This window comes from Littorina saxatilis, unplaced genomic scaffold (assembly GCF_037325665.1).
Source record: "Littorina saxatilis isolate snail1 unplaced genomic scaffold, US_GU_Lsax_2.0 scaffold_260, whole genome shotgun sequence".
NCBI lineage: Eukaryota > Metazoa > Mollusca > Gastropoda > Littorinimorpha > Littorinidae > Littorina > Littorina saxatilis.
This window is the reverse complement of record NW_027128892.1, coordinates 149,697-168,861: the sequence shown is the minus strand read 5'-3', so window position 1 is coordinate 168,861 and position 19,165 is coordinate 149,697. Positions and strand designations below refer to the sequence as shown.

General features: G+C 41.9%; 1 protein-coding gene across 1 annotated transcript; it reads right to left on the bottom strand.

Annotated features, from left to right (window-relative positions):
- Window positions 1-160: 160 nt before the first annotated feature.
- Window positions 161-8,353, bottom strand: LOC138957211 (uncharacterized; the record flags this gene model as incomplete). Its single annotated transcript, XM_070328364.1, has 7 exons — window positions 8,185-8,353; window positions 5,514-5,679; window positions 4,724-4,875; window positions 3,624-3,812; window positions 2,619-2,783; window positions 1,271-2,221; window positions 161-361 (listed from the first exon to the last, which is right to left on the bottom strand). Coding segments are annotated over exons 1-7 (1,993 nt in total), but the record flags the coding sequence as incomplete, so codon positions are not given.
- Window positions 8,354-19,165: the final 10,812 nt, after the last annotated feature.

Here is a 19,165-nt window from a genome sequence, read left to right as displayed (position 1 = left end):
TCGCACCCTGTCACTTTGTTTTCAACAGATTTGTTGCTAGGTTGGGATTTGTTGGTAGGGTCGGACTTGTTTGTTGGGTGGGACACGTTCGTAACGTGGAACTCTTTAGTAGGGTGGGACTTGCTGGTAGGGTGGGACTTGCTGGTAGGGTGGGACTCACTGGCTGGGTGGGACTTCTTGGTAGGGTAGGACTTGCTGGTAGAGTGAAACTTCTTGGCGGGATGAGACTCGTTCGTAATGTGGGTCTTCTGAGTAAGGTGGATATCAACATCTGTCTCTTCGCCCAGACCGTCAGAGGATCGGCCATATTGCATCTCCGTCCTGTTTTTCCCGACCGGGGAAATGGCTTGCAGATAGTCATCTGATGCAGTACGTTTTTGCGAGTCGGGAGCTTTTGGAAGCTTTGTTTTCGGAAGCATTGTGTACTGGTATCGCTCTTCGCCCAGACTGTCAGCCGACTGATCGCCTTGTTGTGAATCTGGAGAAGTTAGGTGTGTGTATGTGTCGTCTACGATGAAAACCTTTGAGTGTCGGCTTGACTGAAGATCGGTAGTCAGCTGGTTTGTGTCTGCATCAGTCTGACCCGGTGACTGAGTCTGCTGCTCTTGAAGGGAAGGGGAAGAAATGGGATGGAGGTATGCGTCGTCGCATGATAGCTTTTCTGTGTGCTGTTCTTGAAGGGAAGGGGAAGAAATGGGATGGAGGTATGCGTCGTCGCATGATAGCTTTTCTTTGTGCTGTTCTTGAAGGGAAGGGGAAGAAATGGGATGGAGGTATGCGTCGTCGCATGATAGCTTTTCTTTGTGCTGTTCTTGAAGGGAAGGGGAAGAAATGGGATGGAGGTATGCGTCGTCGCATGATAGCTTTTCTGTGTGCTGTTCTTGAAGGGAAGGGGAAGAAATGGGATGGAGGTATGCGTCGTCGCATGATAGCTTTTCTTTGTGCTGCTCTTGAAGGGAAGGGGAAGAAATGGGATGGAGGTATGCGTCGTCGCATGATAGCTTTTCTGTGTGCTGCTCTTGAAGGGAAGGGGAAGAAATGGGATGGAGGTATGCGTCGTCGCATGATAGCTTTTCTTTGTGCTGTTCTTGAAGGGAAGGGGAAGAAATGGGATGGAGGTATGCGTCGTCGCATGATAGCTTTTCTTTGTGCTGTTCTTGAAGGGAAGGGGAAGAAATGGGATGGAGGTATGCGTCGTCGCATGATAGCTTTTCTGTGTGCTGTTCTTGAAGGGAAGGGGAAGAAATGGGATGGAGGTATGCGTCGTCGCATGATAGCTTTTCTGTGTGCTGTTCTTGAAGGGAAGGGGAAGAAATGGGATGGAGGTATGCGTCGTCGCATGATAGCTTTTCTGTGTGCTGTTCTTGAAGGGAAGGGGAAGAAATGGGATGGAGGTATGCGTCGTCGCATGATAGCTTTTCTGTGTGCTGTTCTTGAAGGGAAGGGGGAGAAGCGGGGTGGAGGTATGCGTCGTCGCATGATAGCTTTTCTGTGTGCTGTTCTTGAAGGGAAGGGGAAGAAATGGGATGGAGGTATGCGTCGTCGCATGATAGCTTTTCTGTGTGCTGTTCTTGAAGGGAAGGGGAAGAAATGGGATGGAGGTATGCGTCGTCGCATGATAGCTTTTCTGTGTGCTGTTCTTGAAGGGAAGGGGGAGAAGCGGGGTGGAGATATCCATCCTTGTCTGTTTGTTTGTCTATGCTGGTCTCAGGCAGGTGAGTGCCACGCACGCCTGCTTCATCAGGGGGTCTTGATGACTTGCACTTATAATTAGTAAGACGCTGCGCAGGATGGTGCAAACGTGTTGTACGCACTTGTCGTTTTGGACAGCGAGGTGGGACGGTACGCCCATCTTCATCTCCTTCGGCAGAAAGGTCGAGCTGGCTTTTTCTTCTAGAGAAGGGTCTGGCGGATGGACGTGGTTTTTCTTCACCCCGATCCGAAATGGAAAGGGCATACGCATCATCATAATCGTCATCGTCATCACAACCAATTGACTGATCGTCTGTGGTGGAAGCCGCGCTAGTCGGGTGAGGGTGTGAATCGTCTTCACTTGATTCCTTTGACTGCTTGCCATCGTGATGAACAGGCGATGGGAGAGTAAGAATTTCGGTGTCTCCGTTGTTGTGACTGTCGTCCGTCGAAGAGGACTCATCAGAAGTCGACAGACTGTTTGCAAAACGTATGGGTGGGGGTGCGGGAGGTCTGGAGTCGATGGGATCTGAAAATTGAAAGCCGATATATTGAAGAGGAAGAAAAAAAAGAGATACAAATAGATAAAGTTAGGTCAACACATAAATAGACGACCAAAGAGGAAACTAACTCGGCCAATTCCACCCACCCCCTCCCCCCCCCCCCCCAGCCCCCTCCCCCCCCCCCCAGCCCCCTCCCCCCCCCCCCCCCCGCTAAAAAAAACACCACACAATGAAAACAAAAATACAAATTACGATATAATTCTACTAGCAAAAGTAGCACACATAGTAAACACTTAATAGTGCTTGTTGAATTATATAGTAGTTCGCACAGTGCCCGCAACAGGTTACAAAAAAGGTTTTCAAAAGTGGAACACTTTAGTTTAGAGTGCACCGTACGACTTGTAGTCAAACAAAGGTAATGACCTCTTCGTTGTCTAAGGCACCTGGGTGGCACCGGATGCGGTTCGTCTGGGATTTCATCGTAGATGTGAGCTCCGCTCTGTCTGTGTGTGATCACATTCAGACCAATTTCTTCGCCATCGAGATGTGGGGAGTCATCCTGGTTTCTTAGACTGTTTGATCGTTTTCCTGCGAGAACAGCATTAAAAACAAGCAATCAACGACGATGTGTTTATGGCCATGTACGATGGCGTATTTCAAATCATTCTCTTCTACCTATCTTGAAATCCTATCTCCGTGTATATATGTATGTTATTTTATGCGGGTGTTGTGTATTTTGGGCTGTTCTTAATCATAATCAGTGCGATGTATTTGCCTGAACAATTAATTGTTATTTATTCGAATTGTTGAATTTTAGTGTCCAATATACTTATTTAATCTTTGTAAAGCGCAGTGAGGCTGCAACTTTGCGGTGCAGAATGCTGTAGAAGAATGCAGTAGTACTAAAAGTAGAAGTAGTAGTTTTAATAGCAGTAGTAATATATCATTACCTATAGAATCTGATAAATAGGGACGTTAAGATCAACATCTTTTGCCTGATATTTTTCCTTTTGTTAAGTAAGGTTAACACTTTCTACCCCAGCTATGTTGACCAAGTTATTTTTAGCCTAAACCAGCTGTGCTGCAGCAGGTCACTCAGAATTGTAGTAACTGTGTAGTAACCGTGTATCAACACGCTGGAATGCAGGCGTTAGATGGACGTTACAGGAAGCGACTGAAGCTAACAGTCTGAGCGGATATATCCATACCTGGTCAGATAGAGCCATATGAGTGGGTACGGATATATCTGTATCTGGGAGACAATGAGGTAAGTACTAGAAATATGCAAAAGGTAAATTACGACAATTCATTACAAGCATGGATAGACGGCATGCATATAAACAATCAAATAAAAGAAACAAAATGAAAATATGCGCAGTTGGTGGAATGTTTGCCGTATAATTCTGGATAAATAGTTGGACCACTCACTCTTCTTTCTGACGACGATAACAACAACAACGACGATGATGATGAAGCCGTTGACAGCCAGCATGGAAACACCGAAAGGCACCATGGTAAGAGTGATGCCAGTTTCGTCACTAGTGGCTTCCCCCGTATCTGGAACAGTCCCAGATATGTCTATTGGTTTGTCTGATGACCTAGTGGAGGTAGCTTGCACTGCAGCAGACAGACATCGACAAAAAAAACATACAGTGAATTCATGAATAGTTTTTTTCGCAAATAGCACAGGTGTTGTGTGTGTGTGTGTGTGTGTGCGTGTGTGTGTGTGTGCGTGTGTGTGCCCAGTGTGTGTGTGTGTGCGTGCGTGTGTGTGTGTGTGTGTGTGTGTGTGTATGTGTGTGTGTGTGTGTGTGTGTGTTTTTTTACCTCAACGGGAGACAGACAGTCGCCACAGGACTACCTGAAAGGTTTCCGCGCGCACGCATGTGTGTCTGTCTGTCTGTATGTATGCATGCGTGCGTACGTGTGTGCGTGTGAGTGCGCGCGCGCGTTTGTGTGTGTGTGTGTGTGTGTGTAAGTGTGTGTGTGTGTAAGTGTGTGTGTGGAACTTGTTCAAGTCAGAAATCGTTGTTCTATCTTTTGTCAGTGGAATACGACTAAATCAAGATGGTGACTATATAGATAATACATTCCTACATGTTCTGAACCTTTGCATAACATCAACGTTATATAACTTTAAAGACTATTTTGTTTTACCATAATGTATGCTTTTTGGGTTGAAATGCATTTAAGATAAACCTTATAACGTCTTATCCCCCGGACTTAAGAACCTATTGCCACCGTGGTCCACGACACAAGAACAGCAATACTGATACTAATCACGAGCAGGCTAAAGCTGACCTGATCGGCGGCTGAACTGAAGTCAGGAACCTATTGTTAATATCAGAAGGAATTTTGTTTAAATATCAGCACCCACAATGCCTACCGCATCGACATTGGAAGGTTGTCGAGACGCATTCTATTGTTCATATGTCTAATAACGAAACTTCTCAAAGAGTATTGTTTTTTAATCCAAACGTTTGAGAAAACACAGCTTCTCTGTATGATATAACTGCTTGTTAACTTACCGGAAATGACATTGAGTGTGAAGTTCACGTGATCCCTTTCGCCGACCCCATTGGCCAAAAACAGGCGCCATGTCCCATCATCACCCTCTGAGACGTCCTCCAGTGCTATTTCCAGCAAAAAGTCCGGAGGTTCGCCGCGACTGTGAATACTTCTGTTGAACATGCACGTACGCACGCACAAACACTCGGATATACGCACACACACACACACACACTCCAACACACACACACACAAACACACACACACACACACACACACACACACACACACACACACACACACACACACACACACACACACACACACACGTCAATTCAGAATAGTTCGATGCACCTCACTTCTATAACATAGGGGAAGGGACCACCAATCTTGCCGACGACTTTTCTGTGTACTAGTATTGAATTAAGTCATCTATGAGAGAGCATTTCAATTGCACATTATCTAGGGCAGATGAAAAGGTCCATATTGAATAATGATAATAGAAATAGATTGTATCTGCAATTTAACACACACACACACACACACACACACACACACACACATCCCAACACGAATACACGCAGACCCCCCACACTCACACACACATAGACCACCACCATCACTACCCCCAACACACACACACGCACACACACACACACTCACACACACGCACGCATGCACACACCCACCCACACACACACACACACACACACACACACACACACACACACACACACACACACACACACACACACACACGCAGACAAGGAGAAGCATTCTGATGTTTAGATGTTCGAAGTTTGTACGAACCTTGAACATTCGCTTTCTGCTGCAGGTGCTGGAGTTTGCAGGATTTTGCCCATGGTGCAAGTGATGTTTTGTGCCGTGTAAGACTGGACCCTGGCCCGAAGGACTGTGTTGTGTCCTTCAGAAACTACCAGTGTGTCATTCTCCAGTGTGATCAATTCCAAGGGACCTTCAAGAACAAGACGTTGCACACATCATGTGGAAAAAATGACAACTCAATAGACCTTTTCGGTATCTGAGCAGCTCTCGCGAGACACGCTCTTTGTTATGCTTTGAACATCGCGAGAACTCGTCGCGATATAACCTTCGTGGTTGAAAACGACGTTAAACACCAAATAAAGTAAAGTAAAGAAATCGCGAGAACTTCGAACCTTGGCTTGTGCAGCTTGCACGAGATCGCTGTACCGCATGCTTTGCTATGCTCTGAAGTTTGCGAGAGATTACGAGAGCTTGGAATACCGATAGGGTCTATTGGTTATTGTTATTGGCTTCTATCAACGTCTGACACGAATTACAAGATCTGTTTCCTAGCTGTCTATGTGGTCGTGTGCTTGAGTGTACATGCAAAGTGGGGGGATGAGGCACTAGCAGATCTGCACCTGTTTCGACCGGCAGGGAGACAGAGAAAATCTCCACCCTTAGCCCACCAGGCACAACCGGGTTTCAAACCTCGAATGCTTGAAGGACAATAGATAGGCCTGATCCAGGAACGCTAAAGAAGAAGAAGAAGAAGAAGAAGAAGAAGAAGAAGAAGAAGAAGAAGAAGAAGAAGAAGAAGAAGAAGAAGAAGAAGAAGAAGAAGAAGAAGAAGAAGAAGAAGAAGAAGAAGAAGAAGAAGGACAATAACTTTACCACTTCGCTTATAGCTCAGACATTTGATCCGTAGATATTTGGTTAGATAGGGATAGCTGAATGCACGTCGTTTGCTGCTTCTGCCTTTTGAAGAAGAGAGCAACACCAAAGCTTATGTTTCATTTTCTAATTAGTATCTGGCTGTTGTGTATCTCGTTCAGATTCATTTTCAAGACCACAAACTCAAAATACTCGTAAACATTCTGCACTCTATTGTGTTAACGTAAAAATCAAACTACCTAGGTTTTTTTTAGGTTTTTTGTATCAATATTCTTGAGAATTAGCTAGGCTGCTTTTGATGTTTTGTAACGCATCTTGTTTTGCCGAATGTAAAAAAAACCTCTTATTCAGTCTCTCTCTCCGTCTCACTCATTAGACTTATTTTAAACGAAGACGCCAACTGTTTCGTGAGAATTGTCTGAACATATTCAGATTTGGCAATATATACGATTTGCTTGGTTGGTTCGTGAGTAGTTAGCATTGTTTCAGTTTGCCTTGCTTTGGCTTAGTTAGCATTGTTTCAGTTTGCCTTGCTTTGGCTTAGTTAGCATTGTTTCAGTTTGCCTTGCTTTGGCTTAGTTAGCATTGTTTCAGTTTGCCTTGCTTTGGCTTAGTTAGCATTGTTTCAGTTTGCCTTGCTTTGGCTTAGTTAGCATTGTTTCAGTTTGCCTTGCTTTGGCTTAGTTAGCATTGTTTCAGTTTGCCTTGCTTTGGCTTAGTTAGCATTGTTTCAGTTTGCCTTGCTTTGGCTTAGTTAGCATTGTTTCAGTTTGCCTTGCTTTGGCTTAGTTAGCATTGCCCTATTGATTTCCTTTGGCAGGTCAGTCAGTACGTGTCATTCTTTTCCGCGTTTACTACATTGTCGCGTGTGCTCATACCTCAGTATCTTCTGCACCCTTTAGGGCGTCTAGTATGCTGCTAAAACGAGTGAGATAAACACATTTACTGTTTGTGAAACAATTACAAATCACTGGTATCAACATCGTTGCTATTTCATTCAAATTTATTTCCGTCCCTGTTTCCGAATAATTGTACAACGTTTATATACAAGTAAATATGTATTTGCAACTGCGTTTAAGTGGGTGTTGTTTTATCAGGTTTTTAAAAAAAATTGGTTTTCTACAAATTTAGTTTAACTGAAGACATATCCAGCCACCACAGCATATACTGCTCTATTTACAAACCCGCTGTAATACTTACTTCTTGTGATGCGCAGGCTTTCATAAACAAAAACATGCACCCGCACATACAAATTAAACAAACAAACAAATAAACAAAAAGGCTTAAAGCAAGGTCGTGTGTAAGTCTTTGTCTTTATAGTACGTGCCCTATCTCAAATAAAAAGACTCGTGTATCCGTTGAATAAACTCCAACTTGATCACCGTGGGCAAAGGTAAATGTTAACATGAATCGGTGAACAAACAATAGACTGGTAGGCCTAATGAATAAAAGACATGTAATACACATGTATGCATATCGATAAGGTCCGCGAACATAGGCAACATTACCTGGATTTTGTTTCAGAAAATGAAACAGCGGGTAAGCTAGTGTTCCACTAATCTTATGGCACAGTACAACTAGTATATACATGGAACAACTCCACTTTTTTCTATTAACAAGTAGGTACTTGCAGAGCAACGTTGCCCATACGGGAAGCCATTTTGCCCATCGAATACTATTAACATTAATTATCTAGGTGCGTAATTATGCTGTGATTGATCAAAAACATTCAACCGGACGATCAGCTGCCTACAATTTTCAAATTTTCTCAATAACTGTAACTATTGAGCCGATTCGCTTGCCGTAGATAAGAACTACTCACATTTCACCAGCAGCTGAATACTCCTTTCTTGACCGGTTCCATCCGGTTCACACCGGTACCGTCCGGAATGGGAGCACTGGAGGCCTTCCAGACGCTTGTTCAGTTCTCCATTTCCCTCCTCGCTGCTACTGCCCAGAGTATTGTTGTCCGGACCAAAGATACGGATCATCCTCGCAGGATTTCCATTAAAGAAGCTGCATTTTATGTCCAGGTCATCGGTGCTTTCGTCGATTGTGATAGTCTTTTTACTTATCTGGTTTCTGACTCCGAATTTCGTTATGGCTGGTGGGTCTGTGGATGTGTGTAGGAACGATTCATGGCAAATATCATGGCAATTATATTTCAATGTGTGTGTGTTTGTGTGTGTGCGTGTGTGTGTGTGTGTGCCAGTGTGTGTGTGTGTGTGTGTGTGTGTGTGTGTGTGTGTGTGCCAGTGTGTGTGTGTGTGTGAGTATGCGCGCATGTTTGTGAGTGAGTGTGTGTGTGTGGGGGGAGGGGGTGCACAGTGGTAGTGGTACATCGCTGTGAGTTCGTATGAGAAGATCCAATTCATAGTCAGTAAAATCAGTATTATCATTTGTTTAAAGTGCTGACGTAAACTGATCTCTCTCTCTCTCTCTGAACTATTTTTGTAATGAAAGATCCCTTTCCTGCCCGCTTGTTGAAAAGATAGAAGGAAGTATTTTGACTGGCCTGGGCATTCTCCCCATCTACTTTTGTTTCCCTGTCCCGTCGAAATATTTCCTGCTAGCCGTTTATTGTAAAACCAGTTATATGACTCGAAGGGCCATTTGTTCTCCAAGTATATGTTGTTTACTAGAAGACAAGGACTAAAATTAATAGAGTACTACGTCTCCCCAGCGATAGCAACCAAAAATAACCTATACACAACACAGTTATGTACAGTGTGTACATTGAAGAATGATAGCTACGACAGAACGATGTGAGTCATCAATTCTAAGTAACCAATAGACATAGGTAGAGTGTGATATTTTGCAAGGTGTTTCCTGAAACGCCCTTTAGTTTCAAAACAAAGAAACATAATGCAATGAACCGATCGTTGTGAAAATATATCGTTTAACCCGAATTGGTCATTACGTGTCCGTTTTGACTATTGTATTTTTGTGTCTAAGTATTAATATTTTGCATTGATGGTATGCTCAGCATGAAGATTAAAATGAACATTTCAGAATGACGATACTAATCTGCAAATCTACAATAATAATTTGAATATCAAAACGTATTCGAATTTTCAAAGATGGGGTAGTCAACGGACATTAGATACTCACCTCTAAATGTCAACGTTTCCTCTGGTCTAAGTCTTCTCAATGAAAGATAGATAGATAGATAGATAGATAAATAGATAAATATAGATTGATATATACAGATAGGTAGATAGATATATAGATAGATATATAGATACATAGATATACATAGAGATAGATATATATTATATAGAGATAGATAGATAGATAGATAGATAGACATACATAGAGATAGATAGATAGATAGATAACTAGATAGATAAATAGATAGATAGATGGATAGATACATAGATAGATAAAGAGATAGATAGATGGATAGATAGATAGATAAATAGATAGATAGATAGATAGAAATAAAAAACCAAACAACATAAACAAACGGATAAACAAACTAAAAGCAAATTCAAACAAATGAAAAGTTGCTTGGGGGAGAAAAAAAAAAGCAAACGAAACGAGATGGGAGAAAAAAGAACGTCATGGAAAACAAAATATAATCACGACAATATAAGTCAACTCACAGGTAACATTAATCTTGAGCATCGTCTCTTGTGTGTGTATATCTCCTCCGCTTGAAATCTTCCAGCAGACATCATTGTCTGACCGATTCACTCTCTCTCGGAAACTGCATCTCAGATGACCAGGGCTGCTGGGGGCTTCACATCCACATGACTGAATGCGTATGCTTCCATCAGACTCACCAGGGAAGAACACGTAACAGCTATCGCTGATTTGCTTGTCGCAGTCGTAGACCTTGGAGAGCTTGACAACACCTTTTGACTCTCTCTTTGTGTAACAGTCGCTGACAAGGTCGAACTGGATCGCTCCTATCGTGTTCTCTTCAAACGTAAGGTTCTGAAATTCCTTAACAGCAACAGCACCTGATTGAAACAAAGGGACACATCTGAGGTCAAGTGAAGTATGATTGTACCTGCTTGAGCATTTTACTGTCTATTCGGTGCTTGGAGATGAAGGGAGAGATGTTATGTTTTTGCTCGGATAAATGTAATTTTGCTGCTAAATTACAGATTTCCTCAGTCAATCTAAAAAGCCTTGTCGACAAAAACAAAAGTAGAGTGAAATGAAACAGGTTGTCAACACACCAGTGAGAATTAGTATTTCACTTGTAGAAGCTGTTAAATTAACAGCACAGAGACGTTTATGGTATGCAATGAAAGAAGACTGTTTTCTTCACGTACACAATCAAATAATATGACCCTTATCTCGTCTTCCATATTCTCAGTTTGAAAATGACCGCATGAGACATCGGGGCTCCAAAATCTTAATTTTAGTGTCACATTTAGTGAAGTAAAGAAAAGTGCTCTTTATAACAAGAACAAGAACCTTTTCTTCAATCGAGCCCAAATAAATAACACTCGTATGAATTTGTCATTTGTGAAGCAAAACGTAATGCAAATAAAAATTGAAAATAACTCGGTCAGGATTATCAGTGGTCAGGAGGAGTAGGACCCCCTGATAGCCTACCGCAGGCATTTTTTTCCGCGGTCGGGACGAAGAACCATCTCCGATGTGTATGCCATGTAGCGCGCGCACAATATGATACCCTTTTCTTTACAAAATCAGCGTTGACGAGTTCGATCATCGGAGTTCAGAATTTGTTGTGGAAAGGATCGCTGGCACGTATCACAACGTGTTTCGATCGAGATCACGTGGGTTAGGCTTGAGGTCACGTGAGTTTAGGAAAACACGTGCTTAGCAAAAACTCCCAGTGATCGGCAAGCCATCCGTGGCGATTCGTGGCTCCGATGATTATATTTTCGAAAGAAAATGGTACCATATCTAGCGCACGCCGCATATCAAACACATCGGAGTTGGTTGTTCGTCCCGATCACGGAATACAGCCCGTCGGAGGCGTGGAGAGTGCTCCGGATGTTGTGAAAAACCTGTCTGCAGGTTCAGGGGCTCCTACTCCTCCGTAGCCGTAGCGGCATGGTAGCCAGACCACGTTGAGTGTCTTGGTCTTTTAGGGTTAGCACAGTCTTTTGCATCTTAAAGTAAGATACTTCATCATCCGATTTTTCAGTCAGCTGGTGCACTGTCTATGCCACCACTATTATTTCGCATCATCTTGATACATTCGTCTATAGACCTTTCCAGTTTGACCTTACAACAGTTCAAGGGACATTCGCTGTTCTGTAATTTAGAAATGCCTGCAATAATTTGCTCAACATTGCTCCGAAACTATGCCAAATAATTAAATGAATTTTAATCAACGAGCGGTTTGCTTCACCCAGCTCTCCTGTGTCAGGAGTCGGGACTAACTCCCATTCGTCAAAGCAGATTAAGACCGTTGGATCGAGGAGGTCAAACCTACAGTCTAGCATACGCATGCAAATTCCGTGCCATACACGGCTAACATGTTGCGCATAACAGAAACAAACACACTGTCCGTTGAAGAATATCACGGTATAAAATGACTACCAAACACAGCATTCAGATATGAAAAATAGAACGCTCAAACACTAATTCTGTGACATTCCTCGTATGAGTTTTCATTTGTTCAACTCCCAAAACAAACGAGGCTGTAGCTCTCGGTTTTATTTAAAATTTGTACCTCTAGGAATAGCTCATGAAATACTCAGGGTCGAAAGGTAGGACGAAAATTATGACTGGCGAACAAAAGCGTCACAATGACAATTACAATTTGAGTAACTCAGGGCTCAAAAGTGTATTCAAGTTAAGGTATTCCTGGTTTGTCAGTGGTCATTTAATTACAACCCCCAACCTGAACTGTATAGCTCTTGGGGCTTTGAGAGACAGTTTTCGTGTTAGACATTATCCCTTTAACAAGTCGCGTGAAGCGAAATTAATACATTTAGTCAATCTGTCGAACTCACAGAAAAAAACCCTGACGGCACTGCCGTATTTGCCGATTACCCTCCGATCGCTGGAAGTGACAAGCCAGCAATTCCATAGTATGTGCTTCGTCGAAGATTGCTTGACCAATGTTTCAATCAATTGGATAAAAAAAATTGATGGTGTGACTGTGCCTCCTCAACTTTCTCAAAAAAACCCGAATATGTCATCAAAGACATTTATTGAAAACAATTGGAAATATCATTTGCAGGAACTCTCATGTAAAGTTTCATAAAGATCGGTCCAGACACACACACACACACACACACACACACACACACACACACACACACACCACCACCACCACCACCACCACCAACCTCGTCTCGAGTCCCCGTCAATGTTAAAACATTTAGTCAAACCTTTACCAAATGTAAAAATGAAAAAGTGACCAACCTACCGACCCTTATTTAGTTGGTATTGTCATCGGATACACACTGTTGTTGTTGTTGATAAAATATGTATCTTGATAGATTGGCAATTTGTCCTATCTAATCCGAACTACAGAGGCCATGCGCCAGTACATTGTAATCATAAAAGGATACACATGTTCGAATTAGCAGAGTGAATGATACAAAACATTAATAATAGTCATAGGTCAAGAAAAACACCTCCTACAGAACCTTGAAGACCGATGCCGTGTTTGTTTTAGTTGAATTGAACGAAACACTTGTCACAGACGGAATTGTTATTCATTGCTTAAATCTATGACTAAACAATCCTGCTTTTTACACACGCGAAACGTCAGCTCTGGATATACTGACGCAGTTTTCTTCACCGTATGCTTTCCCACAACCAGTTCATAGTATTAGATACTGTGTACGTGTGCATCAGTGGACACACCTTCGCTAAACAAAACTTCTGAACATCAACAACAAAATACGAAACACACACACACACACACACACAAGCACACACACACACACAGACACACACACACACGCACATAAACACGAACACACACATACACACACACACACACACACACACACAAGTCCTCCCCCCACACACACATACACACACTATCCACAGTGACACACGAAATATGTCCTGCTAGCCGTTTATTGTAAAACCAGTTATATGACTCGAAGCGCCATTTGTTCTCCAAGTATATGTTGTTTACTAGAAGACAAGGACTAAAATATAGTACTACGTCTGCCCACCGATAGCAACCAAAAATAACCTATACACAACACAGTTATGTACAAAATACGAAACACACACACACACACACACACGCACACACAAACACACACACACACACACACACACACACACACACACATACAAGCACACACACACACACACACACACACACATAAACATTAACACACACACACACACACAAGTACCACCCCCCCACACACACACACACACATACACTCACCATCCACAGTGACACACGCACCCCCACCCCACCCCACCCCACCCCCTCTCTCCCCCCCCTCCCACTCTCTCTCTCTCCCTCAGGAATCTGGGGTTGTTCCCGGTTAAATACTATGGAGAAAGTGCATTTCATGGCATGTAAACGCTTTTTAGGTGTACCAACATGTACACCAAACAGAATGGTTTATGGAGAACTTAGCAGATGCCCCCTTTTTGTAAACTCTTATGTGCGTTGTTTGAATTATTGGTTTAAATGGCTAATGATGAGAGACGACAGATTGCCAAAACAAGCCTATACAATGTTGCGTAACATGGATGAAAGAGGAAAAAGGTGTTGGGCCTCGGAAATCCGCAATATATTGTCTGAAACTGGTTTTAACTTTGTATGGCTTAACCAAGGTGTCGGCGATGTGAACTGGTTTTTGAGGGTCTTTAAGCTCCGATTGGGTGACATGTATAACCAAGAATGGTCCGGCACAGTGTCACAAAGGGACCGTTATGAACTGTACGCTAAATTTAAATCTGTGCTGCATGTTGAAAGTTATTTGTTCAATATTGACATTTATTGTTTTAGGGTAGCACTTACACAGTTTAGACTTGGTGTATTACCAATTAATAACAACCTTAAACGACTCAGTGCTATTATGGAATCAAGATATTGTATTTTTTGTGAAAATGTAGCCGAAGATGAACACCACTTCCTCTTATGCTGTCCATTATATTCTGATTTAAGAAAACGATTTATAGGAAGCATGTGTGAATGTTCTGTGTCTACCATTTTGTCATTTTCAGATGTTAAGAGGTGTCGCCTCGTTGCTAAGTTTATTTTCCACGCCATAAAACGTCGACAACTGCATGTTGAAACACTTAAATGTTAGAGATGGTACCGTTGTAATTGTAAACGATTATTATATAACATGTGAGGATAAATGTGTAAGACGTGTTTATGTGTAAAATTCCCCTAATCCCCTCTTCCCTGGTTTGCATATGGGCCAATGGCCATACGTACAATAAACCATCCAAAAGTCAAAAGTCTCTCTGTCTCTCTCCCTCTCTCTCTCATTTACACAAGTGTGCTTGCACAAGCGTACACAATTTCTGTCAAACAAAATGGGCTAATACGTTTCCGTTGCACGACGCACGCACGGTGACGGGCGACACCCCTTCTCATACATTCTTATAACAAGTCTCTAACAAACCTTACAGCTCTTATCTCCAGAAGCGACGGTTGCTGTGAAGAGAAAAATAGGAATCAGATCCCAAAACTTCATCGTCATTACTTTTCACCACTCCAATCTCGAAAAGTTTCACAAATGGGGTTTTTTTCAGACATAAAATTCCAACACTGAGCGCAACAGCGTCAATTCAATAACTTCACACCAATGACAATAGTATATTTAAGGGTAAGCGAAACTGCAACGAAGGCCACTGTTTGTTTGTTTTTTTAACGCGTCGACCAATCCAGTGAACAATTCTACATGTAACAGAAATAATTCCATATAGAGTTTCACGAACATTGGTTGCGAGTACAATGATTCACACTTTTCTCTGAAGCATGAGGTATAGTACGTGTGCTCATGGACAGGGTTCATTCCGGTCACACACTGTAAACAAAAGTGTTTCACCTTTGAATACACTTTCTGTAACCAGTTTTGAAGAGTGTTGCATAGTTCAGAATTCTGCTAGAACAAAATTGGACACATGAAAAACACTAGTGAAAACACTAGTGTTCAATGAACATAATCTGTCAAGAGGTTAGTTTTGGAGTGTCGCAGCTCTCTCTCTCTCTCTCTCTCTCTCTCTCTCTCCCTCTCTCTCTCTCTCTGTTTTTGTCTCTCTGTCTCTGTCTCTCCGTCTCTTCACACACACACACACACACACACACACACCACACACACCGTGCACAACACACCACACTAACACACACACATACACACAGGCACACACACACACACACATACACACACACACACACACACACACACACGGATGAGGCACTGTTCCAGCATCAGTGTTCAAGTTGGGAATAGTCGCTTTTCAGTTTTCAGTTGCCGCGTCTAACCGGCCGCAACCGACCATCGCGTTCGATCCAGATCGAGCAACTGAAAAAATAGCGACTATTCACAACTGGAACATGCTGACGCCAACCAAAATAGTATGGAACAATTCCCCACAACAATCTACTCTCTAAACATGTCGGAAACTTGTTCATGATGTTAATCACATTCCAACATGTGACAGACTGACCAATCGACCAAACCCATTCGTGGGTAGTTTGACCGTTTCTGGAATCTACTAATAAATAACTATTTTGTGTTTGTGTTAGAATGTGTAATCAAACGATATGCAGAATAAAGTTTTTCGACATTGATACACTTTGTCATAACAAGAACAGTATCCCCCCCACCCCCCCCCCCCCCCACCCCCCCCCCCCCCCGCACCCCCTTTCATTCTCCCTTTCTCGTCTGCCGAGGCCAGTTTGGAAAGCCGTTTCGCTGCCCCGCGTGACCCCAGAAATTGCACTGGCTCCGACACAAACACCACAGGAGCTCGAATCAAAGCGCCGATCGGTCGAAGAATCCTATTCATATGTGCATGTTTAAAAATCTTCTGTTTCGCCTGTGGTACATGCTATCGATTAGAACAAAAAGTGCACTCATACATATATTTATATATATGTCAAAATGTTCATTAAGATATCCACCATTTCCCTTTCAACCCTTACAGCTAGGACTACACACATTGTAAATCATAGTAGTATAATGACAACAAGGATTAAGGAGTAAGATGATAGATACTTCGATCGACCGGTGCTTTGATACAGACCGGCTATAATGCCATTTCTTCTTCAGTGTCATACATTTATCGCCGGTAGAACCCATGTTAACGGAAGGGACATAAGACAGTTTTCAGTGGCGGATTTTCAAACTGCTAAAACCTGACTTTCTCGCAGTTGCACTGTCTGCATGCCTTGCAACTCTACAGATAGCGTTGTAATTTGCAAGCAAACATCGTACATAATAAAGTTAATCAACTTTGGTACAATTTGTAAGAACGAGGGCATACTCCCTTTTAATAATGGAATAAGTGTTTTTTGTCGTTCTCACGAGCATGAGATCAGTTGCGGCTTTTTATATTTAGTCAAGTTTTGACTAAATATTTTAACATCGAGGGGGAATCGAAACGAGGGTCGTGGTGTATGTGCGTGTGTGCGTGTGTGTGTGTGTCTGTGTGTGTGTCTGTGTGTGTGTGTGTGTGTGTAGAGCGATTCAGACTAAACTACTGGACCGATCTTTATGAAATTTGACATGAGAGTTCCTGGGTATGAAATCCCCGAACGTTTTTTTCATTTTTTTGATAAATGTCTTTGATGACGTCATATCCGGCTTTTCGTGAAAGTTGAGGCGGCACTGTCACGCCCTCATTTTTCAACCAAATTGGTTGAAATTTTGGTCAAGTACTCTTCGACGAAGCCCGGGGTTCGGTATTGCATTTCAGCTTGGTGGCTTAAAAATTAATTAATGACTTTGGTCATTAAAAATCTGAAAATTGTAAAAAAAAATAAAAATTTATAAAACGATCCAAATTTACGTTTATCTTATTCTCCATCATTTGCTGATTCCAAAAACATATCAATATGTTATATTTGGATTAAAAACAAGCTCTGAAAATTAAATATATAAAAATTATTATCAAATTTTTTTTTTCGAAATCAATTTAAAAACACTTTCATCGTATTCCTTGTCGGTTCCTGATTCCAAAAATATATAGATATGATATGTTTGGATTAAAAACACGCTCAGAAAGTTAAAACGAAGAGAGGTACAGAAAAGCGTGCTATCCTTCTTAGCGCAACGAATACCCCGCTCTTCTTGTCAATTCCACGGGCACTGCCTTTGCCACGGGCGGTGGAGTGACGATGCTACGAGTATACGGTCTTGCTGCGTTCAGTTTCATTCTGTGAGTTCGACAGCTACTTGACTAAATATTGTATTTTCGCCTTACGCGACTTGTTTTACCCTCTCGCGAGGGCTTGAGCTCTTTCTTTCGCAAATAGGCTACATATACAGAATTCAAGAAACTATTTTTCCTCTGCACCACTCCACACAATGAAAGCTGGGAAACGTTTTTAAAGCTCAAAAAGCTTATTTATACATCACAATAAAAAGTTCAACATCAAGCCAGAATGTCTCATCTTTTGTTTCCAAATTTTCGGCCCGCAGGCCTTCTTCAAGACGTAACATTACATTCTTCAAGAAAAATATGATTAGTCTCTACCTCCTTTTTATATTTAGTCAAGTTTTGACTAAATATTTTAACATCGAGGGGGAATCGAAACGAGGGTCGTGGTGTATGTGCGTGTGTGCGTGTGTGTGTCTGTGTGTGTGTCTGTGTGTGTGTGTGTGTAGAGCGATTCAGACTAAACTACTGGACCGATCTTTATGAAATTTGACATGAGAGTTCCTGGGTATGAAATCCCCGAACGTTTTTTTCATTTTTGTGATAAATGTCTTTGATGACGTCATATCCGGCTTTTCGTGAAAGTTGAGGCGGCACTGTCACGCCCTCATTTTTCAACCAAATTGGTTGAAATTTTGGTCAAGTACTCTTCGACGAAGCCCGGGGTTCGGTATTGCATTTCAGCTTGGTGGCTTAAAAATTAATTAATGACTTTGGTCATTAAAAATCTGAAAATTGTAAAAAAAATTAAAAATTTATAAAACGATCCAAATTTACGTTTATCTTATTCTCCATCATTTGCTGATTCCAAAAACATATCAATATGTTATATTTGGATTAAAAACAAGCTCTGAAAATTAAATATATAAAAATTATTATCAAATTTTTTTTTTCGAAATCAATTTAAAAACACTTTCATCGTATTCCTTGTCGGTTCCTGATTCCAAAAATATATAGATATGATATGTTTGGATTAAAAACACGCTCAGAAAGTTAAAACGAAGAGAGGTACAGAAAAGCGTGCTATCCTTCTTAGCGCAACGAATACCCCGCTCTTCTTGTCAATTCCACGGGCACTGCCTTTGCCACGGGCGGTGGAGTGACGATGCTACGAGTATACGGTCTTGCTGCGTTCAGTTTCATTCTGTGAGTTCGACAGCTACTTGACTAAATATTGTATTTTCGCCTTACGCGACTTGTTTACTGATACATTCAAAAAGGCATGCGGGCTGTTACTATAGACGCTTGGTCTGAGTACCTTTGAAGAACTTGGCCTGCGGGCCGAAAATTCCAACTTTGCGCTACGCGATTTTAGAAATGTACCACGCTCATAGTCAGTGAGAATTCTGCTCTTTCTCAGAATGCGATGTAAAACTAAAATAAGTCATGTTGGCCTATAATGATCCTTGTGTGTTAAAATTATCAATGCCTTAGTCTTGAAAGAGCAGATGCATTGTATAACGCACCAAACGAACAGATTACACTTTTTTTTTTTT